The sequence below is a fragment of the Amblyomma americanum genome, chromosome 1, assembly GCF_052857255.1.
Source record: "Amblyomma americanum isolate KBUSLIRL-KWMA chromosome 1, ASM5285725v1, whole genome shotgun sequence".
Taxonomy (NCBI): Eukaryota; Metazoa; Arthropoda; class Arachnida; order Ixodida; family Ixodidae; genus Amblyomma; species Amblyomma americanum.
In genome coordinates, this window is record NC_135497.1 from 455813342 (window position 1) to 455839400 (window position 26059).

Here is a 26059-nt window from a genome sequence, read left to right on the forward strand (position 1 = left end):
TAATGGACAACATACTCCGAGGGCTCAGATGGCACACATGCCTTTGTTACCTAGACGTTGTGCTCTTTTCCCTGGACTTTTCGTCTCACCTCCAGCGCCTTGAGAGTGTTCTTCGAAGCCTGGCCGACGCTGGCCTCCAACCCAATTTGAAAAAAGTGCCGCTTCGGAGCTCGACAGCTCACTATTCTCGGACACGTCGTGTCGAAGGATGGCGTTATCCCGGACCCGGCGAAGTTGCGAGCTGTGGCCGAATTTCCGAAGCCCACTTCTATAAAAGATCTCCGCAGCTTCGTCGGCCTATGCTCCTATTTCCGCCGCTTTGTCCTCAATTTAGCCACTATCAACGACCCCCTGACAAAGCTCTTTTCCAGCCACGACCTTTCAACCTAGTCGTCAGCCTGTGATGAAGCGTTTACGACACTCCGTCGCCTCGTGACCAATCCACCAATTCTCCTTCACTTCGACCCTCGTCGGAACTCCACACCGACGCAAGCGGCGTCGGCCTCGGTGCAATACTCGCTCAGCGCAAGCAAGGCTTTGACGAATATGTTCTCGCTTACACTAGCCGAAAACTCACAAAAGCTGAAGATAACTATTCTGTCACCGAGAAGGAGTGTTTAGCCATCCTTTGGGCGATCGTCAAATTTCGCCCCTACCTGTACGGGCGCCCTTTTGACGTTGTCACCGATCACCACGCACTCTGCTGGTTGTCCTCTTGGAAAGATCCCTGTCATCGACTGGTGCGCTGGGCTCTGAGACTCTAAGAGTACGACATTCACGTTATCTATCGTTCCGGCCGCGAACATGCCGATGCTGATGCACTCTCACGTTCCCCTCTACCATCTGAGGCAGTGTCTTGCATATCCGCTCTTTCTTCTGTGACGTTTGAGTACGCTGATATTGCTTCTGAGCAACGCAAAGACCCATGGATGACTTGCCTCTTAGATCAGATATCTGGCCAATCGCCTCGACCTCCTTCCCGTGCTCTCCGTCGTCAATCTCACCATTTCGCCATCCGAGACGAGCTTCTTTACCGCCGCCACTACCTACCGGATGGTCGAAAGTGGCTTCTCGTCATACTGACACGTATGCGCTCCTTCATTTGCTCTTCCTACCACGATGATCCCCAGTTTGCCCATGCCGGATTCTTGCAGACCTTCACCCATCTACGAGAGCGGAACTTCTGGCGTGGGATGGCCCGTTATGTCCGCCAGTTCGTTCAGTTCTGCATCGCATGCAAGCGACAAAAACATCCACCTCAGCGACCCGCCGCTCTTATGCAGCCGCTGCCTTGCCCAGCGCACCCCTTCGAGCGTGTTGGCATCGATCTCTACAGCCTTCTTCCCAGCACATCAACCGGGAACCGCTGGATCATCGTTGCCATCAACCACCTCCCACGCTATGCTGAAACGTCGCCTTTAAAATCCGCTACAGCCCACGACATTGCATCCTTATTCTACATCGAATCATTATTCGCCATGGTTCGCCCAAAGAGCCGCTCAGTGATCGATGTCCGGGCTTCCTCTCTGAAGTTGTAGAAGCTCTCCTTCGAAATGCAACATCGTTCACCGCACCAACTCTGCCTACCATCCCCAGACAAATGGCATGGTTGAGCGTTTTAACCGCACTCTCGGCGACATGCTGGCCATGTATGTTGCTTCCAACTATTGTACTGGGACCGTGTTTTCCCTTCACGCTTAAACTTCCGCTGCTCAAGCCACCACCGGATTCCCTGCGTACTTTCTTCTGTACGGCCGTGAGCCTTCTTGCACAATGGACACCATTCTACCTTATCGCCCTGGTGGTTCCGAATTTATAACTCTTAAGCCGCAACTTATGCCGAAGAATGCCAACAGCTTGCCCGGTACTTTACTTCTCACGCCCAGCCGCAGCAGAAAAGCACCCGTGATCCCCCTGCACTTCCTCCCGCTTACCTTCCTGACTCCTTGGTCTGGCTCTGGGTACCCTCTTCAGGTCCCGGCCTTTCCTGCAAACTTATTAGCAAGGACCGTATCCTTCAGCAGACATCCCCCGCCAATTGTCTCATCGAGTCCTTTACGCCATCCCCTGATCATCGTCGCCGAGGCCGCGCCATTGTCAACATGACCCGCCTCAAACCAAACTACGACCCCATCGTCGTCACATCGTCCTAGGCTGCCAGGATGGCGCCCTTTTGCCCGAGGGAAATTGTAAGACCGGCCTTCGGCATTGGAATCTTCAGAGGCTGGTGCTTAACGAACAAGAGACGAGAAACGCCGAACGCTCCGAAGCTCGAGCGCCGAACGCTCCGTCCCTCGTGCGTACTCTTAACTGAACTCTGCCTTAGGTCTGTGCCTGGACTGTACCGCTAGTTTTTCGCGACGCAGTGCTTTGTAAGGCGTTTCTTATTACAGAGTAATGGTTGGTGAAAGCTACACCAAGCCACAGGCGACACAGCATAGTTTCTTCACGTCATAAAAGGCCGAACGGAAGCCGGAGCTTCATTTCTGAGTCCAAGGATTTTAAACGTGAATTGGGAAATTCCCCGGAATTCCACGCGGCAAGCGTGATGTCCCACGCAGGTGCGCGAAGCCTGCCCGCTGCGTCTGATCTCGAAATGGGGATCGACACAAAATCACCGTTGTGGTGAGCAGTTCGCGCGACCACATCCGCGCGGTGATTGCCTGCTATGCCGGTGTGTCCCAGTAGCCATTAGTATATTATGTCGTGCAATTTATTTATGGCACAGTGGTGTAGTTGTCGGATTTCCGCGACCAGTTGTTCTTGGGCTCAACGGCGAAGCGCAAACTTATAAGGCTTGGAGGGCAGCTTTGCAATCCGTGAAAATAGACCACTGCTCAGGGCGCTGCTGATTGATGTGTTCAGTGGCGACACGAAGAGCGACGAGTTTTGTACCCACAGAATAAGCCTGGTGAGCTATCCTAACTTCAATTTCGGTAGTCCTAGAGGGGATGACCATGGAGCCCGAAGAACTGATCGGGTTCACTCATCCGTCGATGTCGACGCGCACATGGTTTCCATGGTGCTCATGGAAATATTCAAGAGGAAGAAATGGGCTTGGGCAGGGCATGTAATGCGGAGGCAAGATAACCCCTGGCCCTTAAGGGTAACGGAGTGGACTCCAAGTGAAAATAAGCGCAGTAGGGGGCGGCTGAAGGTTAGGTTGGCGGATGAGATTAGGAAGTTTGCAGGCATAGGTTGGGCATAGCTGGCAAAACACAGGGTTAATTGGAGAGACATGGGAGATGCCTTTGCCTTGAAGTGGGTGTAAGGCTGATGATGATGATGATGAAGACTTGTTTTAGTTCTATCGGCGATAAATCAATCTTCTTCCTGATGACAGGTATTGAAAGAAGCAAACGGGGATTGTGCAGGCTCCAAAGTGGCGAGGACGGTCTAGAGGCGGATGTAAACAGGGACGGCAGAATGGCGCGATGTGCATCAATGGTGTTTGTAAACGATGTGCGCGGCCTGGTAATAGGAAGACTGGCAATATGGTGAGAGAGAACTCGGGATACGCGTCGAAAATGTGTTCTCAGTGCGTGAACTGCTACGCAGGTAGGGGTTGGATGCTCCCAGGCGATGAGTACAGATGCGGCCGTAGAGGCACATTTCGGCAATCCTAGGCAAGTCCGGAGAGCTTGAGCTTGAACGCTTTGCAGACTTCGTATGTTTGTTTTTCGAATGTTTCCAATTGAATGCAGGCTCTAGCAATGAAATCCCATGAATAAGGCGTTGTAAAACTGTATTGTCGACCGCACTGATGCTCCCCTCAACTTTCCAAAAAAGGCGAGAACGTGAGAAATTGCTGTCAGTCTCTTTTTCATGTATGAAATATGGCGGGTCTATGATATGGGTCTTTGCAAAATATTTAACAAATATATGCCTGGTCGTCTGTAAGGCAGGCCGCCAACCTAACTGATTCATACGAGAAAAGAAAAAAAAACAAAGCGAATGAATAAAACTGACAAACAAAAATCGCACACTAAAGCAGAAGCGAACAGCTAGCTTCACTAAGCGTCATATTAATAGGTATGAAACAGCGACTCAGCAGCCCAGCGAGAGCACGAAATCAATTCTGTTCACATATCTTTATATAAAAAAGAGAAAACAAAATCAGCTACCGCAACAACATGCATTTTTGCATTTTTACTGCTATAACACTGCTACCTACCTACCCTTGCCTCAAAATATTTACTAAGGTAGTCGCTAAGAGAGTCAGGCCAACCTTAAACATTAATCAACCAAATGATGACGCAGGCATTCGTAAAGGATATTCCACAATAGATCAGGTTCACACTATCAATCAGATAATAGAAAAATGCGCAGAACATAACCAACTTCTTCATCGATTATGAAAAAGCATTCGACTCAGTGGAATCCTCGGCAGTCATAGAGGCAGTATGGAATAGGGGTGTAGATGAGCCTTATGCCAAAATACTGGAAGATATATACATAGGAACTGTATAGCTACCATAGTCCTCCATAAAGTAAGGAAGGGCGTCAGGAAGGAGACACGATATCGCCAATGCTATTCACCGCATGTTTACAGAAGGTATTCCGAGGCCTGAATTGGGAACAGTTAAAGATAAGAGTTAATGGAGTATGCCTAAATTACTTGCGATTCGCTGATGACATTGCCTTGCTGAGTCACTCCGGAAACGATCTGCAAATCATGATCAATGAGTTAGACAGACAGCAGTACGTGGGAAAAAATAATATGCAGAAAACCAAAGTAATGTTCAAGAGTCTGCAAGGGAACACTAGTTTTCAATTGCTACAGAGGCGTTAGAAGAGGTAAGGGAATAAGTCGACTTAGGGCAGGTAGTGATCGCAGATTCGGATTACGAGACAGAACTAGAAGAATAAGAATGGAATAGAGCGCATTTGACCGCTTCTCTCAGATTCTGAATGGAAGCTTACCAATATCCCTCACGAGAAAAGTGTACAACAGCTGTATCATACCAGTACTCACCTATGGGGCAGAAACGTGGAGGCTAACGAAAATGGTTCAGCGTAACTTATGAACACCACAGCGAGCCATGGAAAGGAAAATGATAGGTGTAACGTTAAGAGACCGGAAGAGGGCAGAGTGGGTGGGGGAACAAACGCGTGTTAATGGCAGCCTAGTCGAAATAAAGAGGAAGAAATGGACTTGGGCAGGATATATATTGCGAAGGCAAGATGACGGCTGGTCCTTAATGCTTACGGAGTGGATTCCAAGAGAAGGCAAGCGTAGCAGGGGGCAGCAGAAGGTTAGGCGGGCGGATGAGATTAGGAAATTTGCAGACATAGGCTTGCCGCAGCTGGCAAAGGACAGGGTTAATTGTAGAGACATGGGAGAGGCCTTTGCCCTTCAGTGGGCATAGTCAGGCTTATGATGATGATGATAACAGCGCTATGCTGGCACGTTCGGCCCTGTTGGATGGGGGCTCGGAGTCGCTCCCGACGGGACCACGGGTCAAGAACGACGCTTGCTCCGAACGCCGCCACCACCACCAGGAGAGGACTGCGTATGAGTTAAAGGACCCCAGTAGCACAAGGTGGCGGGCCCATGCGGGCCCGACATGGGCAGTGAAAGCTGGTGGCTGCCCGATATAAACCTACATGGGTCTCTCGGGGGCTCAGTGCTGGCAAAAAAGTTTTGGGCAGCCCATTTTATGCCTGAGTGGACCCCTCGTCAGCTACGCATGGGCTTAAAAAGAGCGGCCAGCCCACCTGGGTCCCACCACAGAAACATGCGGGCAACAGTGCGGGCTCTATCATGGCGAAGTGTGGGCAGCCCCTCTTGGGGCTGCCTGTGCCGCGCATTGAGGGAGCCACGGTGGTTTTGTGTGGGCAGAGAGATAGTATTCCCGCCTTCCGCCTACATTGGTCCTGTGTAGAAAATACAGGGGCTAAACTTTGGGCTGCAGAGCGGCGAAGCGTTGTAGGCATGCAGTTTGGGCTGTCTGAGCAACGCATACGTTGGTCCCGCATGGGCTAGGCGTGGGCACGTTTGTCATTTCCGCATCTTCCCCGCCTTTATCCTAACCAGCGTATGAAAGGGCTAAGCATGGGCTGCATGCAGTTCGTGTGCAAAAAATATGGGGTTACATTATGGTGAAGTGCGGGCAAACCCAATAGAGGCGGCCCCTGCAGCACCCTCAAGGATCCAAGGAGGCTAGCTGCGTGTGGGCAAACATACAATATTCCCGAATACAGCCTACAAAGGCACTGCGTAGAAAATACGTGGGCGGCGCTTGGGCATATATCAGCCATTCCCACACCTTCCCCGCCTACATATCTGGTAGAAAAGGCCTATGTGTGGACTATGCAGTGGCAAAATGTGTGTGCGTGAACCTGGGCTATACGACGGTGAATTGCGGGCAACCGCGATGCGGGCTTGCCGTGCATCACTCTGACGACACTGTGTGTGGAAACAGGAGTATATATCAGCCTGTAGCCTTCGTAAGTCCTGCGTCGATTATTCTGGAGTTTGCAGTGCAGAAACATCACACGTAATGTTACCGATCGTTGCCCGGCGACACCTATGGACATGTAGTTCCACTTACATTAGCCTGGCTGCATATCCTACATTACATGTAAAAGGGCTGCATAGGTACCACAGCGATGGAACATGGGCGCATGGGTGAATTGCGGGCATATATATATATATATATATATATATATATATATATATATATATATATATATATATATATATATATATATATATATATATATATATATGCTCAGTATATGGGCTGCCACTCAGCACTTAGATGAAGCCAGACGAATATGGGCAAATAGCATGCATTCCCGCGTTCAAGCTAAATTTATTTTGCATATAACATGCAACTAAGCATGTAATTTAAGTTATATGCGCTTCAAAATGGCAAAGCATATAGGTAGACGAATTCCGGCTGCCAGCAATAACTGAGGCGGTGCCCTCTTCCGACCTATACTCTGGTACAAATGGTTCTTGTCAGTTTTGTTGGTGGTCATTTGATAATTTGAACTTTTTATGGTCCCTTGAAGTTCGATTTAATGAGATTTTGCAGTAATACACATTTTGTTGAAATCTACAATAGCACCTTTGAGATTAACTATTAACTTTTTTTTTGAAGTTGAGTAAAGCAGACTTGTTCTGCAGATCATATCTTTGTAGCATAAAGCGAAAGGTGGTTTACGAGAAACTTAGTGCTGTGCTAAAAAATATGTAGTGAAAGCTCGTTAATCCGGTCGGTAAAAGACCAGAAAGAAAAGAGAAAAGCTAAGAAAACAATTTGTAAAGTTGTTCTGCAAGGAGCTGAAACATTTTCGCCTGCTTTTGACATGAAAACTGCGCGGCAATGATGCACGGAGGCGCGGAGCGCCTTAGTCGAACTGCAATTTTGTAACAGTTTGCAGTATATATTTACCATGACGCTAATAGCCACGCTAATAGCCACGCGCCAGTGCCTAGCGTGCTTCCCAACGCCGTTCAAATCCAGCGCGCTGCTGCCAGGTCACGTGGCAGGACGCAGCACACCCTCCTCTCCTCCTCTCCCTCGGTGCATACCGGAGTGATATCCGGCTAGGCCTTACGCCGCGCCGTGCCGTGCTCCGTGCTGCTGCTGTTCGTGTGCTGTTTGTGTCTGATTTCAAAATCGTTCCTTCAAACTTCCGTTTGGATTTTTTGCTTATCATAGCTTGCGCCGCGTGTCAGCAATGCAGCCGTTCGCGTACTTTGTGAAGTGACCACGGCGAGAAGCATGGAGCCGTTTCATATTGACAACACGTTCGGCTTCAACCGTAGCAACCGCGAAGCAAGAGAAGAAAGCGGTTACTGGAATGCGTCGAGTCTTCGTTTCCACAACACGTTCGACTTCAACCATAGCAGCCGCAAAGCAAGAGAAGAAAGCGGTTACTGGAATGCGTAGAGTCTTCGTTTCCAGGTGAGACCCATAGTGTAGCGCAAGAGTGCGTGCGATTTGCGACCGCAAAATAAACGAGCGAGCGCAAAGGCGAGAAGAAGCGGAAGGGACGAGGCTCTGTCAGCTCTGCCCTGTTCGTTTCCCTTCGGCATTGCGCGTGAGTAACTGGTTGTTTCCGCGGCAGCAAAGTGCATTCCACATCGAATCATCAAACTGCTGGTCCGTCAGTGTTCACAGTGTATGCGTTGCGACGCGAGCGCCGAGGTGTATGCATAGATGTGTTTGCTGAGTGGCAGGCACGCGTAGGAGTCCTAAATGTAAATGTGGCAATTGTATACCGCCCAGCAAGGCGCGTGACTATGTTTTGGGCTATCGTTAAGGTGGTTGCCCCACTTCCTGTTCATTATTCGACGTGGGACGTGATCGTGCACTGCCTGCACGCGTGTTTTTGACGCCAATATCGGCCCGTTGCGGACTGCCCATAGCGTGCGCCGCTCGGTCTGTTTAGCGTTCTGTTATTCGCTACGCGTATGTGCGTCTTTATAGTAATCTGATGTGGCGTCTTAAGGTTAGAACACACCTCTACGAGCCGAATACACCAGCTGTCAAGCTCAGAGTGGGAGGGGTGTGATGCGTCAAGGCATGCTAGCGACTGAGTGAATTGAAGCGACGCGTCACTGCGATACCGCCTGCTCGATCACTTTTGCAACATTGGTACCGTTGCCTGCAGCTGTAAAGTTCTTTTAGTTGCTGGCGGCCGTGAATAAAAGTCATTGCTAAATGATGACGACGAAGTAGCCCTTGAAAAAGAGCGCTTTGTAACCCTTTCAAATTAAGTTGTTTTGAATAACCTAAGTAGTACAGAGCTGATCATAAAAACTAGTGTGAGCAAGTGGCGTTATGTATTAGAAGTTTGGCTGTTTAAACAATTTCTTGTGGTTGTGTGAAATGCCAGTACAAATAATTATCAGGAAGTGCCAGGCATTGTGGGTGCAAACTACACAGCTCGAAATTATGTTATGCAGGTGAAGTGCGCTCTCTTCAGTAGTGAAGAGGTCTGAAAAGAGCTTCATCGGAGAAGATGTCTCCACTGTCCAGATTTGGGGCTGTTCTTGTCTGTGCCTGTTCAGCATACATTGCAGAGCACAAGTATGTGTCGAGTTTTCTCAGATCTGTTTCTTTTTCACCTCTGCACTGAGATCAGTGTGTTGCAATGTCTGCTTTGGACCAGAACGTTGATGGCATGTATTGGCATTCCCCTATTCAAAATAACGTGTGTGTCTCTTCTCAATAGGTCATCATCAGATAGTACCAGTTTCATGCTCAAAAAGAAGCAGTGCTTATATACAGGGGGGTCTCGACTGGCCTCGGAACCCTTACAAAACTAGCAAAGAATCTGAAACTCCCCGTACTAGAATGTAAGGAGCGTATGAATCCGAAGCAAGCAACCAATTTTCTTTTTCTTGTTAGTGGTGGTTGGAAAATTTCTCCTGTCATTTCTAAAATTTCGTGGTGATTTTTAGCAAGAATCATTAACACGTTTTCTTATAGCCAAGACGCAAAAAATGCAACGTTGACAGCACAACACACAGGTTGGAAGAAAAAGGGAAACCCGCATCCTCATACCACGATTGAGTCCAGAGCTGGCCGCTCAGCTCCAAGGCTACACAGCAACAACGAGCACAATGGCATAGCCTCAGCTCAGCCGCTTTCTCTCTCTCCCTCTCTAGTTCCCCCCCCCACCCGTTCTCGAGTCACTAGAGACCCCCTTCAATGCAGCCAGTCTTTAAAAAATGCCAATATGAAGTAATGGGCTACAGGGCAGCATTCTAAGGTGAAATTACAGCAATTAGAACAATGCTTTTATTCTTTTTTCCTCTAGTACCCATCTCCCATCGCACTCCTCATAGACAATCATAGTAGAAGGATAACCATGTCAAGCTTCTGCGGTAATGCCGGTGTCACATGGCCCTCCTCAGAGACTGGTCCAGCAAATACGTCTTATTTCACTTGATGAAAAGATTATGAATGGTGTTATATAGTGCAGCTATGAATGCACCTCAAAGGTGAGAAACATTAATTGGACTTGAAGCTTCACAACTTCTCTTCTGTGGCCTCTCACAGTATAACGAAAGTAAAAATAGCGCTAATTTTTACACAAACCACACAGAAAGAGGCGCTCTTTCTGTGTTGTTTATGTAAAAATTAGCGCTGTTTTTACTTTTGTTACACAATGTTACACCAACTAGTCCAGCAAGAGGTACTGTTAAATGAACTTTTCACTGTTGTTGCAATATTTTTACTTCCTCTAGATCTGAGTGGAAAATACGCACCGTCTACTGCAAACTACTTCAAGGTCTGTTGAATTATAGCCTGTGAACAAGAAAGCTAATAGTGCTAAATGAAAAAAGGTGAATGTTCACCATAAATTGTTACCTCTGTGATTATCTTGGTCAGTTTTGATTTATTTTTGCCATTTCACTTGCTTGGCGATGACACTGTGCAAGTTCAGTGAATATACTTGCTCTATTACACTTACAGGAAATTAGGAGCTTGTAGTGACCTGTTTGACTCAGCCTTTCGGCATGCTACCTGATATCAAAGTTGAACAAAGCTTGAAAGAAACTGCATATACTATGGACAGCAGATGTTTGCTTGCGTCTTTTTTCAAATGCCTTAGACATTAATGTGCAGGCACGGACAGAAGTAAACGAAGCGTGCCGCACAAGAAAGAACTGCTTTTCAGCGCCGCCTAGCAAGACCATACGTAAGCTCAAAATCGCGACACGCATATGCAGGCCCCCTGCCAGCGCAACCCTCTCATTGCTCCGCTCGCCTCGCATTCGGCCGTAGTCAGGGTCACGCTGATGATGATTATGGTGGGATGGTTGCGCCCTTAGTAGCGAGCGGGCATTTCGGAGCGCACAGACCGCTGCCTTGATGCCACATATCCCGCGGGGGCGACGCTATCATTATGTCGTTTCATCTGTGACAGTTGTGGCGCATTTCCAACGCAAATAGCGCGCGTCCTTTGAACTTTAGTTGCCTCTGGGATTCATTTCTATATCGCTATAGACCAAATAAACTCAAAAGCACTCGATCCACCACCGCAGTTTCGGGATCTTAAATACAGTTACCGTTCATTTTCGGCTTGCTCCTACGAGGAACCGACGGAGCGGCAAAGCATGCGCCCTGTGTGTCTGTACTGCACCACAGTGCTCCTGCATTGGAACCTCGCCTGGGAGGTCAGCTTAAAATGAGATGAAACCGCCGCTCTTGGCGCTTTTTGCAGCGCGATCCAGCGTCTCAAGGATAGTGACTGCTTCCAAATATGCTGGATGCAGCTGTTGGGTTTCCACACCTATATTCTCAAACAGAAAAATGTCTATATGTAACTGGTAGCAGTGAAGTAATACAGCTCGCACAGAAGAGTTTGGATCACTTGCCGGGTTCTGTCGTGGCTCATACTCTGATTAGTGGGCGATAACGGATACTTATATGCCGAATTCCGCACGCGGGGCACGCAACAGTGACGCACTGCTGCCACGGCATTCATGTGGGTGAGACAGCGGGTGCTTGTAGTCATCCTAAGATCCAAAGGTGCATGCGAAGTGATTACCATGAGCTCTGCTCCGCACATGACAGCGCGACACGCAGTGAACTGTCTCAGTGGAGATAAGAGCAAAATCCAGTATAGGGGCAGTTTGTTTCGGGGGAGACAGGCAGGGTGCATGCACTAGGGCTGCGTCAGCGCCTGGTAGGGACAAGGCGAATCATCAGTGATAACTGTAGAAAATTAACACAAAACTGCGGCAGTATGCCGAGTGTTTCGAGCGCGTTTGCTTGCGAGTGAGACGCAGCAGAGTCCCAGCGGCAGCAAAATTTCGAAACACGCGGGTTGTTTGCAGCGCAAACAAGCCTCCAGCTGTCTCAAACGAAGCGGCTTAATGGTAGAGCCATCACCGCGCAATTTCCCTTATCAAGACAGCGGTCTTTGTTTTCCGAAATGTTCGCTAGCTACACAGAGCACGACCATCCGATCATGATCATCATCAGCACGACACAGACGCCGGATGAATGCGAGGCAAGTGGAGCATTGAGAGGGTCGCGCCGGAAGCGGGCCTGCACATGCGCGTGACGATTTACAGCTTTCGTCTGGTTTGGCTAGGCGGCGCGGACACGCAGTTCTTGTGCGGCACGCTCTGTTTACTTCTGTCCGCACCTGTACATGGACCACCCCGCGATATTTGCTCTATGACTGGTAAATAATTTATAATTGTGTTTCTCCTTGTTGTTTCAGTATTATCAACCAAACGATGGCTGCGACGTGTAGTTGGTTTTCAGGTCATGGCAAAAGCAAGAAAACTGGTAATATAACTGCTGCTATGGCATTTGTTGTCATTCCAGCTTTTGAAGCAGGCTGTTTTAGGTGTTGTAGTGAATTAATCTGCATATCAACATTTATATTGTATCCTTTTCTATGCCTCAGCAGACCTAAAGGCCAACTAGGCATCACAGCCATCATTCGGCTGATCAAGCCTAAACAACATCAGAGAAGGAAATGGAATTATAAATTATTTAATGATAGGCAAATACCATTTGGAGATTCATGCATTCTAATGTCTAATGCAGCGTTTAAAAAAATATGTGACCAAAGTTACGTTTTTATAGTCCTTGAAACTTATTTTTTAGGTGTTGTCTATTTCACTGTTCTCAATTTGCAGAGGTAGCAGTGTTCAGTAGTGCTTACCTTCTTTTTGTTGTCCTCTTTTCATTCATTGGTTGGGACCTGTTTCCCTGTTTTATTTTGTGTTCTGTAATCACATAGTCCATCGCTTCTTTTTTATTTGTGCACCACTTCTGTTCAGTGGTTTTTTTTTGTGGCAGGCCTCATGACAGCTGGCAGCTTCCCTTTCATTTTTGCCTTCTCCTCTGACGGTGCTCATGGTACTAGACAAAATATAGTTTACTGAAAGGCTGAATTCTAAATTGTACATCATTAAGGTGCCCTCTTCCTTTTTAGCACATGCCATTAATGGTGATGCCTACTGTTGCCAAGAATCTTACATTGACACAAATTTTTTTCACAAGTGCAGGGCATGCTTTGCTCTCATGTAGTTTGTGCATTTACAGTGTATAGCTTGTACATGGTCTCTTAGTTGGTGACTGACACTGTGGCCTCATTGGTTGACTTTTATATTATTATGAAGGTTAGAATTTGTTTTTCTCACTGCTGATGAGCTTTACAGGAGCTTATGATGCCTTCAACAGTCATGTCTTTTTTATTGCTTTAGTTAGGATACTGAGGCTCAAATGAGCGAGCATCTGAGGCCAAAATACCAGTATAACTTCGTGCCGTTTGTCAGCTTTCTTTATGATGGGCATAACTGTTCAAGTAGGAAATAATTTCAGATCTTAGTGGTCCTTCATTTTCTTTTGCTTTTCAGCCTTTATGCCAGATGTCAGATTTTGGAGGATAGTTTGTCACATCCTTCATCATTGAAGTATGTAGCACAATGTACCAGCCGTGACAATTGGTCATTATAACTAAGCACCCCACCCTCCCTTTATGAGAACACCAAAGCTGAGATCTGATGACAACTTTGATGAGTATTGACTCCTGAAGTTGTCTTGTTACAAGCATAATGTTACGGACCACTTTAAAATTTCCTTATGCTATTGGGTTCAAATCATGTTTTTGCTTGCTGTCAAACTCGCTCAACGGCACTTTCATTGTAAAAATTAGTATAACACTTGGAAAAGGCAGCCAGGTCCTTCATTGAATGTGAGTGGTGCACACTGGAATCCTGCTCCTGCAGCAAATCATGTGGGTCATATTGGAGGTTGTTTTAAAAAGTAATGAAGCATAGATATGAAAATGGTGATACACAGTTATTACCATTTTGTGGCCCTTAATCAATTTCTGTCTTTTAAAGGCACTGTACTAAAAAGAAACTGAAGTGCACTGGATCCGCTGGAAACCTTTTGTGTGAAGAAAAGGCATACTGACTGTGCTCATGACAATTTGATGAGTGTGCAAAATTTCAAAATGACCATTTGACTACTACTTTATGAATATGTACTCTCTAGTGTCACATAAGGTGTAATGACAGAACTTGTCTCTAATTTTCCTTTGCACTTCGGTTTTGTTTCTATTTATATTTTGTATTTTTTAGCATGAACACCACAGGCCATGCACTCCTTTATTACTTTGTATAAGGAAACAATGGCAAGTCATGTGTCTCTGCGTGTGGGCCCCTCGTTGAACACTATTCAAAGGCACTAAGTTGTTTGCCTTGGACTATATCAATAGTTCATGCGCTTATAGCTGAAAAAATAAGTAATGTTTCGTTCAATTTTGACTACAAGAACTTTGCTAACTAGGCAGCATGTTGAGGATACATTAGATTTACTGCAGGTCAACCGGCATTAGTGCCTTGCTTGACAAGGGCATGGGCAAGAACTGGAATTAGAAAATTGCTCTTAGCAGTCAGTGCGAAGCCGCCGCGGTGGCTGAGTGGTTATGGCCCTCGGCTGCTGACCCGAAAGACGCGAATTCAGTCCCGGCCGCGGCGGTCAAATTTCGATGAAAGCGAAATTCTTGAGGCCCGTGTACTGTGCGGTGTCAGAGCACTCTAAAGAACCCCAGGTGGTCGAAACTTCTGGAGCCCTTCATTGCGGTGTCTCTCATAGCCTGAGTCGCTTTGGGACGTTAAACCCATATAAACCAAACCAGTCACTGCGTGTTGATTTAAACACTGGCAGTGCTCCTACTATTTTTATTTTCAGTATTTGCTACCACACATACTAATCTGCGATGTTCAAGGATGAAGTCAATTTCTTTTCAATAATTGTGCAGTTAAAGTTGCATGTTCTAAAATTCGAAGCAAGCAGTTGCCTTTTGTACTTCACACTCCTTTCAGAACTCACCACTATTGCATGACACCATCAACGTCAAGGTGCAAGTCTTGTGTTGGTAATAAACGAAATGATTTCTACTTTCTGGTTTCAACAGGCGTTAAAGCATACTGCTGTTGTTGCTGTGAAGCGTACAAATACAATTATTATCATATTCCTGGCTGCAAATATGGCTATGAATTTTTATATGCGTGTTCTTTTTCCTTTAGGTGTATCGAATTCAAGATAGAGAAGGCAATGTATGACACCGTGAAGGGAATCTCAAAGGATGCAGTATTTCACAAGAGAACTACCATTCCCATCTGGTCAACAGAAGCAGTTGTACTATGCAATTCCAGTGGCAAGTGCTCAGGAGGTGACAGCGGAAGGTAAGGAAAAGGTTCTCCACAAGGCTAAGCATAGAGGGCTGGGATAGTCAGTTCTGGGAAGAATTATGAGACATCATTCCAGCGCACAAAAAATATTTCCTGTGTGCGTGGTGTCTATCCTTTTCGTTCGTGTATTTTTGTGCGCTGGAGTGTGAAAAATAGATGCACTGAGAGGTAATATCTAGCTGTAGCTGGATTTATCTCAGGGGCATATACTCACTCCATCAGTGTATGTGAGAATTACTACTCAGGTTTGTTAGTGGTTTATAATATGAAAGCGCCAAACAAAGGATAATGCCAGACATACAAGACGTGATCAAATAATTGTAGATGTCTTCATGTGAAAGTTTATTTTCAGGAGGTTAATTGATGGGTGCAGTTAGCTCGTCTTAGGATAAAAGCAGCTTAAAAGCCTAGGCTCTATGTTCAGTGCGGCAGTGCATAATCAGTGAAATTACTCATAATGAACAACTTTTAGTGAATATGTACTTCTCATGCCATGGAAACAGAAGATGGACGGTACTTAGCAGTCATTTGCCCTGAAGCTTGGATTTTAAGGACTGAGGCCTAAGTGATGCTGATTCAGTATAGGCATTCGTAGGTGCCGCCACATTTGCCATCGTCCATGAATCCTCTGGTTGCCTCTACTTAACATCGAAAATTTGTATGTTATAACTTGTAGCCATCACTGAAAGCATTTTGCATGAAAATAAGCTTGAATTGAATGCTAGCTTGCCTATTGTTTAACTGTCAGATGCCATGATGGAAGTGACTGTTAGAGTCCATCATGTAGCCCATAATGAGCCCCTGTTTGCCCTTACCTTCTCTGCTCTCTCTCTTATGCATACAGTTTTACAAGTCACGTTCTAACTTCGGCTACTTCAGTTTACATGTAAAAATATTTTGGCTACTTTTTACTGAAGCATAGGTGTGCTTGAGCACTCTTTCGCTAGCTTTGCTGGATGCTTTGTAAAAATAGTTTGTAGCATTGAATATGACAACGCGTATCTTAGCCACTTTTTTCACACTTAGCAGGGACGACCCAGCGGGGCCTGTAGAGATGGCTCGAAGCGGTGGCAATACTTTGTTGCATACATGTTGGGAGGAAACATGCGACTAGTGAGTTACGTATATTGTGGCAGTAAACATTGCTACTTTGGAAAAGGCGCCGGTCTGCCATACAATGTCAGCGAAGCTTAACGAACCCCACTTGGTCTAAACTAATTTGGAGCCCTGCACTACAGTGTCCTGAAGCCATTATTGTTTTCTGCCTAGCTGTGAGAAGCGGATCTTGCAAGTGATCTGCCTGCTTAGAACCAGTAAACTTGTTAAGCTTATTCACTTAACTCATAATCAACTCGGACATTTTTTATAAATGGAACCCTAACGCTTGGATGCACCAAAAGAAGTGCATCTCACTGGAAGACAGGGCGTGCTAGACACTATAGTGGGCAATGCACAGTACGCAGAATCTAGTGTGGGTTTTGTATGTGTGCAAGTGTCTGCAGGTACTCTGCAGTCAACTGCACCAGAGGCTCAGGATGTGTATAGCAAGCTATACCTAAACAAAACTCATGTGCGCTCAGGCAGCTTTGGTTTTAATACATTCAGCAGGAAAAATAATCTGGCAGCTTTTTTTGCACATCTGTTGGGGTTTTACCAGTGCCAGAGTTCATCGCATCTTGTTTAAGGTTTCCTTTCTGATCATTAACAATCCACCCTTCTCATTTTGTATGTGGCATTCAGCTGAAAATAAATTTCAGCAGTCGGCTTTTTATGCTTTGCTGCCACTTTTTTGGAAGAAATGGAGAGGAATGGTCTTCTAAATAGATGCAGCCAGCCATGCAGTGCTTTACAGTTCTGCACCCTGTGTGCATAAAAAGTCTCAATACAAGGATTTTGTCACCCTGAAATATACTCGCATCAGCTATTTTTTTTAGTCGAACTACATCTTATCTTATTTTTGTGCCCATCTTTATGGGCATCTTGTAATCATTTCTGTACTTCCTAAATTTCTCTTATTTTTGTTTTCTGCAGCATTAGAATTTCCATATCAATTTATTTCTCTGGGCTACCAAGTATTAGTATCTCTGAGCCTGGTAATGAATCAAATTACCGAAGATGCTAGAGTGCTGTTGATTGTCTCAGAAAGCCTGTGTTAGAAGGACTGTCATGCTCAATATCAGCTGCAATGCCAAAATATGATAGGAATTGAGATTATGATGCAGGCGTACCCAACTGTATTGTAAATGTGTGCAGTTAGCTAAAAGAAAAACACAACGCAATAATTCACATTTTCATTCACACAGCATGATGATGAACAGGGGCAAGGGAGGAGGCACCTCAAAGTGTTTTTCGGTGTCTTCCCTCTTGTCCATGTTCATCGTTGTACTGTGTGAATGAAAGTGTGAAATACTTCCTCATCCAGACACTGATTTCAAGCAAAATAATGCAAGTGGGCTGCTTTATGTGAGTAGCATTGATTTACTATAAAGCAGAAGTCAGTTGATTTACTGCAGAGGCATTGCGAGTCGTATTGATTGTGTACTGTATGTTTGCACCACTGAGCTAAATTTAATAGCAGTATTTGCTGGTTGTCTTTGCACCGTGGTTATTATAGTGTATTTCACAGAAATTCGTGATTTTGTTCTGTTGTCCTTCAGGCATTGTGGCTACACAGCTGGAGTCAAGCTGCTATCAGGGAAATACAACCTATTCGACTTTGCCAGAAAAGATGCACGCTATGATGCTAGGGGCCTCCATCTTGACTATGCTGCCAATTTTTCTACCAATGAAGCTAAGGACGCTTTTGTGCAAAGTTGAGGATTTTTTCTTTACGATAGGTGCTTGCTCTTCGGGAAGAACAGAAATGATGTGGTTATGTGCATGCTCCAGTGTACAATCATGTGAAAAATTATGACGCGAGTGTGTTCCATACTATGCCTAACTGCGTGCAGGTGCCATCTGATAAAATGCTCGTGCCATCAAGGCCGGCGCAGCGAGATTGATGGATGTTAATGCACCTGACTCGACATCAGGAGTGCTTGCTGTTTTCCACCATTTGGCATGCATTCGCTGGGATCTCCTAATTTTTCGCACGATAGTATCTCCAAACTCACAGCATCTCAATCAAGACATTCTACAGTATACCAACCACACCAAATCGAATGGTACATCGACCACACCAGGAAACGCCAAACGAAACCACACCAGAGCCGGTATAAGACAACCGGGTCACAGCACAGAAAACCAGACCAGAACACACTAAAGCACACCACACTATGCCACATCAGGATCCGTGTCTTAAAACCCTGGTCTGGTCGGAACACCAGACACGGTCACACCAGAACCCGTGTCTAAAAAAGCCAGTTTGGTGTAAACACGAGAAACGGGCCAGTGTTTTTTTTTCGACTGGGTATATGGCATTTCTTTCAATTGTGCCTATGAACTACTGGCAAAGTATTGATTCCTTTTAATATAATTTTGATGCATAGTGTTTTGTTCAGCTGTAGGTTAATTTGAGCCCTCTACATATGGTGAGTCCACTTCAGATTAAGTTGGGACTTCGAAATTGCCTCTTGTTGCATTTGGATTTGTAGACCTGAAACTTCATTTTGTACAAGTGTGTTTGAAAGAGGGTTTGCTGTATATAATATCTAGCCTGCTACAAGAAATTAGCACAAGCATTAGCCTTGCTGTTCATAGTGGCAGCTGACGGTTATGTTCTTACATCACTCATTTAACTCCAGACCAATTTTGCCATGGTTCAAGGTGTCCTTAAAGTAAGGGCTTCACTTTTTTCCCCTTATCTTATTGTTTGAGAAGCGTATGTCATTGAGTCGTGCATAAAAGGAAGTTAATATGATGATGCAAAGATGGGCGTTTAGAAGACAACAGAGAATTCTGTTATCATTAAGCTGAGTCACACCACTGTGATCATAGGTCTCTGAGTCCTCTGTATTATCCTGTTCTACATCCTTCTAATTTTTTGTTGACTTGCACATGGTTCCTCGAAGAGGGAGTTTTATGAATGGTTCAATGTATGGTTTTCATGGCATAGTTCACTTTGTATAATCTGTATAATCTATTTCAGATCAAAAAGTTATCACTCATTGGAAGTGAGCCAGCTGATGAGGCTTCAAAACGTATTATGAAGACTAATGAAGACTCCTGTGGCCTTTATGTATACATTGAAGGGGCGGGGCGAAAAAGAAGCATTTAAGAACCTACGGCTGTACACCGCAATTTTTGGTGAGTACATGTGAATCTTCTGAAAGTTATCGACACTTTGTGAACACACCATCTAATTGCAGGAAAAAGCTACTTTCAATCTGCCTGGTGTGGTTTTCAGCACTTCCGTTATCAATTACTGAGTAGCCATTTAAATATAAAGGACTATAGGTACCAAATTTTTGCTCGTGCGTTTTTTCTTTCAAGCCATGCGTTAGACATTCTGTACATGTACGACCACTAAATAATTTATTATTTAATTTCATAGTGGTGGTTCAAAAGTGCAAACACACACGGACCAAGAGACGAGACACACAAATCAGCACTGATCTTACAACTGATTTTTTTATTAGGAAGAAGCACGTCATATACACACGGAAAAACAGCGCGCATGTGCGATGTCAACAAGACTCCTAGTGCTAGTAAAAGGTAAAAACCGCTTTAAAAGCATGTGTGTATCTGCAGAACCGCTACCCACTTTGTAGCATATTGATTTCTCGAAGCGATTATGTAACAGATGGCGTACTCACGCACCCATTACTTTTTCTGATAATATGAAACGCCTCAGCTACTTCTCTAGTACGCTGGTCAGAATGAGCAAACAAGACATCAGTATCGGTGCTTGAAATTTTCTTTAGTGCTAAGATGCACAAGCCTAAAGTTCGTTTCCGCGCAAGCGTATCTGAGCACAATTCTTGGCAGTTGTTTGTGTCTATCTATCTTCGCAAACATTTGTCGTCACTTCGCGTAAAGGATCCGTTTCTCGTACAGTAGACTCCTCTTAAACGGAACCTGAAGGGGATTCAAAAAGTGTTCCATTTATCAGAAGTTTCATTTAAGCAAAGCACACATATTTCATGTAGAAATATTTATTTACACTGCACCAGCCCTTACTGATCTGGGCGTGAAGAAAAAAGGAATCAATTGTGGTCTGTTTTACATTCTTCAGTTGCTTTTTAACAATGTAACTGTGCATATTTGAAAGGCTTTGCAAAAATTCTGCGCTCCCTTCACGTTCAAAGTACTGTTGCAAAAGTGCAACTGCATTCCTAGCTGCGCTGTTTGGCACCGCACTGGGCACAGGGTCCTCGCACTCATCACTGGAGGAAGAGTGGTCCTCGGCTGGCACTTCTGCAATAATTTCTTCAAGGCTTTCCTCGCGACAGGTGCGTACATTTCCATCTATGTCCTCATAGTCTTGTCGTGAGAAAGGGGCAGAGGGCACTATTTGATTAAATATAGTGTCTGCTTCTTCATCAGCAGTACCCGCCTCTTCATGGGCTATTAGATCGTGTGCTTCGAAGCCTGCATGGTGGAAGCACCTCTGCACTGTTGTTGCCTGAACTTGTTCCCAGGCACGGGCCAATATGTGGATAGCAGACAGCAAGTCAATGACATAATCCTTTCCACTGTCAGCACAAAGCAACATGCGGTGAAGCAGTTGGCGGCGGTAGTGGACCTTGACGTTCTAGATGACTCCTTGGTCCATTGGTTGGATGACAGCAGTTGCATTGGCAGGGAGGAATTCAAGGTTGATGGACTTCAGCCCTTCCACCTGGCCATGGGCAGGGCAATTATCTACGATGAAGACAACTTTCCTGCCCTGTCTCGTAAACCTTGCGTCCTCCTCCCGCAGCCAATTTTCGAAAATTGCTGTTGTCATCCACACTCTCCCATTCGCAGTGTAGGCCACAGGTAGATTTCAAATGCCCTTGAAGCAACGTGGGTGTCTCGAATTTCCTACCACCAGCAGCTTTAACTTTTCATCGCCTGCCATATTAGCTCCCACAAGCACGGTAATGCGCTCTTTGCTGCGCTTCCCACCTGTGCAGGCTTCACCTCTGTAGGCAAGTCTTCGATGGAAGCTCCTTGTAGAAGAGGCCCATCTCGTCGACGTTGAATACGTCTCGTGGCTCATAGCTGTTTAAAATCTCCTGCAGCCGTCCGCGTTGCCAGTCAGCGCAGACTTCTCTATTCACTGCATTACTTTCACCTGAGATGGTTTTGAAGACTAGGCCATGGCGCTTTTTAAATCTGCTTAGCCATCCGTCGCTGATGCAGAAATTCTCAACCACCATTTGCAGGGCTATCTCCCACGCCTTTTGCTCCAAAATGGGTCCACGTATGGGAAAACGCACTCCGCGCACGCTTAAACCAGAGAAAAAGAACCTTTTCAAGTTCTTCATACGGTGTCGTCCTCATACGCATCCGGTTGAAAGCGAAGGTCCCAGACTTGACAGCTCCTTGAATGACGTCTTTGTTTTTCATAATCCGCGAAAGCGTCGACTTCGGGATGTCGAACTTCTTCGCGACTTCTGTTTTTAAAAGGGAACTTCGGTCAAGCTCCTGCAGAATTTGTAACTTCTTTTCAAGCGAGAGCGCTTTGTGCGGTAGCTTCTTAACGTTTTCCATCACGTCGACACATCGACAACACCGATCGCACGTAGGCCTAACGCAGAACAACAAAAACCAAATTATCAAGCGACTTACTGGATTGGCTTGTATCGGCTATAGCGTTGGCTGCGAAGAATTTGTTCATGGTTGCGAGACTGCCGCTGACATATGCGAGCACAAATACGCTCGGGAGGATTCCGAATTTTTAACTTCTGTGCCGTTTAGCCGAGGGTAACACGTTAGCGGTGTTCCAATTATCCGAAGAATTTTACTGCGGCAGATATACCAAACCAACCAAGTAACCGTGCTTAATTTTGTTTATCTGTAAGTTTCATTTACCCGAGTTTCGTTTATTGGGCGTCCACTGTAATTCTGAGGCAGTAGCGGATTTCCTCCGAAATGAGAGGCGGGCACTATGTGATGGTTTTAGCGTAGATGTGGTTGATTTGTTTTATTCTCTTCCACACTTTGAACTAATCCAGTATGTTCAGCATTGTATTACAGATGTGAGCGATGAATGCGTGTTCCAAAATGAGTGTTGAATCACAACAGGATCCTTTCTTTAACTGTTATCTTACTACCTGAGTAACACGTTTGTTGAGAGGGATGGTCGTCTTTATATGCAAAAATCGGGTGTGCGCATAGGTGCCAAGGTAGCTCCCATTCTCAGTAACATTTATCTAAGCAGGGTTGATATGAAAGTTGAGACTGATCTAGCCGGTTATTGCATATGCATTTTTTGTTATGTGGATGATTACTTGGTGCTGGCTAGGTCCGTGAATCCCGAATTTGTGTCAAATGTTCATAGTTTTGCACGTAATTGGTCGGAGCTGAGGTTCACACATGAAGTCCCTCAAGAAAGATGGTTTATGGTTTATGGGGGATTTAACGTCCCAAAGCGACTCAAGCTATGAGGGACGCCGTATTGAAGGGCTCCGGAAATTTCGACCACCTGGGGTTCTTTTTTTTATACGTCTTTATTTCTGCATAAAATAGGCCTAGCCTTGCGGCAGAAATGAGGGCCTTCATGGAGGTGGAGGTGGGGGAGGGGGAGGAGGGCCGGTCTCCACTTCTTCTTCGAAGTGGGGTGGTCCTGTGGTCGGCTCTGCGAAGAAACGGCCAGGCCCTTCTTCTTCCTTGAAGTATAGGAGAAAAGCCCGCCAGAGCCGGAGTGCGTCCGATGATCCGATGTGTAATGGTGGATCGACCCATTCCTGCAAGGTGCCAGGTCGGTGCCCGCCCAGGGACTGAAGTGCTCGCTCCCGCACCACGTCAGAAGCAGGCAGCTCCACAAAAGGTGTTCGGCCGTGCCTCTGGCCGGGCATGCCGGGCATTGAGGGGTCGGGTATGAGTGCGGGTTGATGAGGTTGAGCTTTGCTGGCGACAGAAGCTGGCCAGTCTGGGCGCGGCGGAGGAGTACCGCCTCTACCCTTCGGAAAGTTCTAGGTTTACGTGCAGTTGCAATTCCTTCTTGCAATTCCTTAATTAAAATTCTCTTTCGAACCCAACCATGTCTCTTGGCAGTATTCCCCTAGAATTGAAAACTCCCTTTTGAATTACAGGTCCTTTCATTCAAAGCTTGCAAAAAGTGGCATCGTTACGGGATGCTTAGGCATGGTAGTAAAGAAATCTTATCATAAAATGATATCCAGTCTCTTAGCCCAAATAGACAGATGTAGGGAAGCTGGTTTCTGGGACTCAGTTCTCGTTTCAAGTGCAGACAGTCCTCCATGAGCTGAAATCGTCTGCAAGTACCTCGGGGCTGGAAAAGGGTTCGAAAGAGGGGAGAAGAAACCTAGTGGGTTATGCCATATGTCCACGCGCTATCGCACCGGATTAAAAAGAGTTGGAAGCAAGCATGGGGCAAAAGGTTCTGTACCCTGCACCTAACAATCTAGAGAGTGGGGGCGGCAGTTCAAAGAAAGCATGAAGGGCGCAGAAGAAATGCTTGCAACATAAATCATGAAAATAGATGGCGTAGAAGAGAAGACTGGCGTAGCGTATCAAATCCCTCAGTCCTGTGGCCTTACCTACATAGGTCAAATTGGCCGCTGCGTTAACGTGCGGCTCATGGAGCACGCTAATTCTTTAGGAAAGAAACTAACCTAGCTAAGCATTGTTTCTCGTGCAAATGTACGCCATTTTTTGGCGATACTGATGTCTTGTTCGCTCATTCTGACCAGCGCACTAGAGAAGTAGCTGAGGCGTTTCATATCAGAAAAAGTAATGGGTGCGTGAGTATGCCATCTGTTACATTATCGCTTCGAGAAATCAATATGCTACTTAGTGGGTAGTGGTTCTACAGATATTCACGTGCTTTTAAAGCAGTTTTTTCTTTGTACTAGCACTAGGAGTCTTGTTGACACTGCGCATGTGCGCTGTTTTTTCGTTTGTATATATCACGTGCTTCTTCCTAATAAAAAACCTGTAGTAAGTTCAGCGGTGGTTTGTGTGTCTCGTCTCTTACATGGTCCGTGTGTGTTTGCGCTTTTGAACCACCAGTATGGATCAACACCAACTAGCGCAATGTGCAGTTTTTCTGCAATTTAATTTCTTCTTGACGCTGTTTCGGTTTCATCAGTCGAACGATGACTGTGACGTGTAGTTGGTGTTTAATTCACATGAGGCATAACAAATCGGCTATATTATTGCCGACAGGTCATTTTTTGTCATTCCAGGTCTTGGAAGAGGCTGGATTAAATGTCGTAGTCAATTAAAGCTACATATCAGCGATTGTATTAGTTTTTCTAGTTGCATTATGTGACCAAAACATCAACTTGACGACAGTCGGCGTTCGGTCGATGAAACCAAAACAGCATGAAAGAAGAAATTCGTTTATAAATTATTTAGCGGGCTTGTAGGCAAGTACTACCTGGTAATCCATGTATTTTATTATCTAACGCATCATTTCACAGAAGAAAACACGCAATAAATTTAGGTGTCTATATTCCTTTAATGGCTCATGCACCTTTCGGTTATTCTTATTATGGATATTTATGTTTAGTATTGTTACGGATATTTACAGCAAACGAAATTTGCTGATATTTAAAGCATTGCACATTGTAGCATTGCATACGGCTGTGAAGCATTATCTGAAAGATTTGACTGTAATACTTTGGAAAGTGATTTTTATCCACCATACTCAATATCAATTTGATGTGTGTGTTTATTTGTTCGTTTCTACATCTGCTATGCAGCACAGAATCCCAACAGCCACCATGGAAGGCAACAACAGAGTGGCTGCGTTCGTGCTGGGGGCGAGAGACTGGGATGGTGGTCGGAAAGTTCGGATGAAGGGGGCGGACCCTTCACCCCAGTAATTGGGGCTTTGTATGCAAGAATGCCCAAAATGTCTTGCAAAAAGAAATAAATCAATACGAAGCATTCTTACTTGCATTGTAATTTCAGTAGTATCATGTACACAAAAAATACTGATGAAGTGAAGAAAGCCTCTCTGGGTTGGCAAGGTGGGCCTTAAGTCTAATTGGGTCGGTGGGCCCAAAGGCATACAGCTATTGGTTTTATATGGGTTACCTTTGTTGATTTCCAGCAAGTTATCACCTAAGAAGCCCACTGGGACCAGAATGGCTAAACCACAGGGGCCGACTACGGGCTAGCCCACGGGTGCCCAGTACGGGCTAGCCCACGGAGGCCCGACACGGGCCAGCCCACAAAGGCCCGGCACGGGCTAGCCCACTTAGGTCCGGCACGGGCTAGCCCACGGAGGCGCGGCACGGGCCTGCCCAAGGGGATCCAGCGCGGAGCCTTGTGGGGCTATGCAGTAAGCCCACTTGGCAGCCCTAGAGGGTCCCCCCGATGCCCAGTTGCAAATCAAGCACATATCCCACGTCGGGCCCCTATGGGCAGAACGCGCCGGGCCCACAAGGGCCCGCAGTTCAGAGCCCCAGTTGTGCTACTGGGGGAGTTTGATGATGGGAGGAAAGATTACTAGTGGGTTTTTACATTATTTACATTGAGATCAAAACGAACTTCTCTCCGAAGAGAGGATCTTAAAGGGAGGCTTAAGGAGCCTTAAAACAGCATGATCTCTAAATGGAGCACACAATAGGAGCACCCAGGTGGGAACACGGCTGAGCATTACATGGGAGCAGAGAAGAGGAGCACACCAGAGGAGAACGATTTTCACTGCACTCGCTGTCCAGTTTTACACTGTTCTTGTTCCCCAGATTCCCCTGTTTGAGTACGTTTCCGCCAGGGTGGAAGTGGCCTATCTTGTATTATCACGCACAA

At 45.9% G+C, this 26059-nt stretch overlaps 1 protein-coding gene across 5 annotated transcripts; it reads left to right on the top strand.

Moving 5' to 3' along the window:
* The first annotated feature begins 7555 nt into the window (after positions 1-7555).
* LOC144116015 (uncharacterized) lies at positions 7556-25198 on the top strand. 5 transcript variants are annotated; one of them, XM_077650674.1, is made up of 7 exons: positions 7556-7919; positions 8924-9047; positions 9781-9964; positions 15026-15184; positions 17848-18002; positions 19278-19435; positions 25006-25198. In XM_077650674.1, exons 3-6 carry the CDS (start codon positions 9927-9929, stop codon positions 19304-19306), a joined length of 381 nt encoding a protein of 126 aa, XP_077506800.1. In that variant the 5' UTR covers positions 7556-7919; positions 8924-9047; positions 9781-9926; the 3' UTR covers positions 19307-19435; positions 25006-25198. The 5 variants fall into 5 exon arrangements, 3 of the variants coding, with proteins under 3 accessions (XP_077506800.1, XP_077506799.1, XP_077506798.1); XM_077650673.1 differs by lacking the exon at positions 9781-9964 and adding an exon at positions 20498-20580; XR_013311677.1 differs by lacking the exon at positions 9781-9964 and adding an exon at positions 10211-10309 and having other exon boundaries at positions 17848-19435.
* The last annotated feature ends 861 nt before the right edge of the window (positions 25199-26059 follow it).

What these genes read in the sequence shown, in the direction of transcription:
- LOC144116015 (XM_077650673.1), top strand. Translation starts at nt 8,980, where the DNA reads ATGTCTCCACTGTCCAGATTTGGGGCTGTTCTTGTCTGTGCCTGTTCA. An exon ending in TCAGGAGGTGACAGCGGAAG is followed by an intron (nt 15,185 to 17,847) that starts GTAAGGAAAAGG and finishes GTTGTCCTTCAG; the next exon opens with GCATTGTGGCTACACAGCTG. An exon ending in TAAGGACGCTTTTGTGCAAA is followed by an intron (nt 18,003 to 19,277) that starts GTTGAGGATTTT and finishes AATCTATTTCAG; the next exon opens with ATCAAAAAGTTATCACTCAT.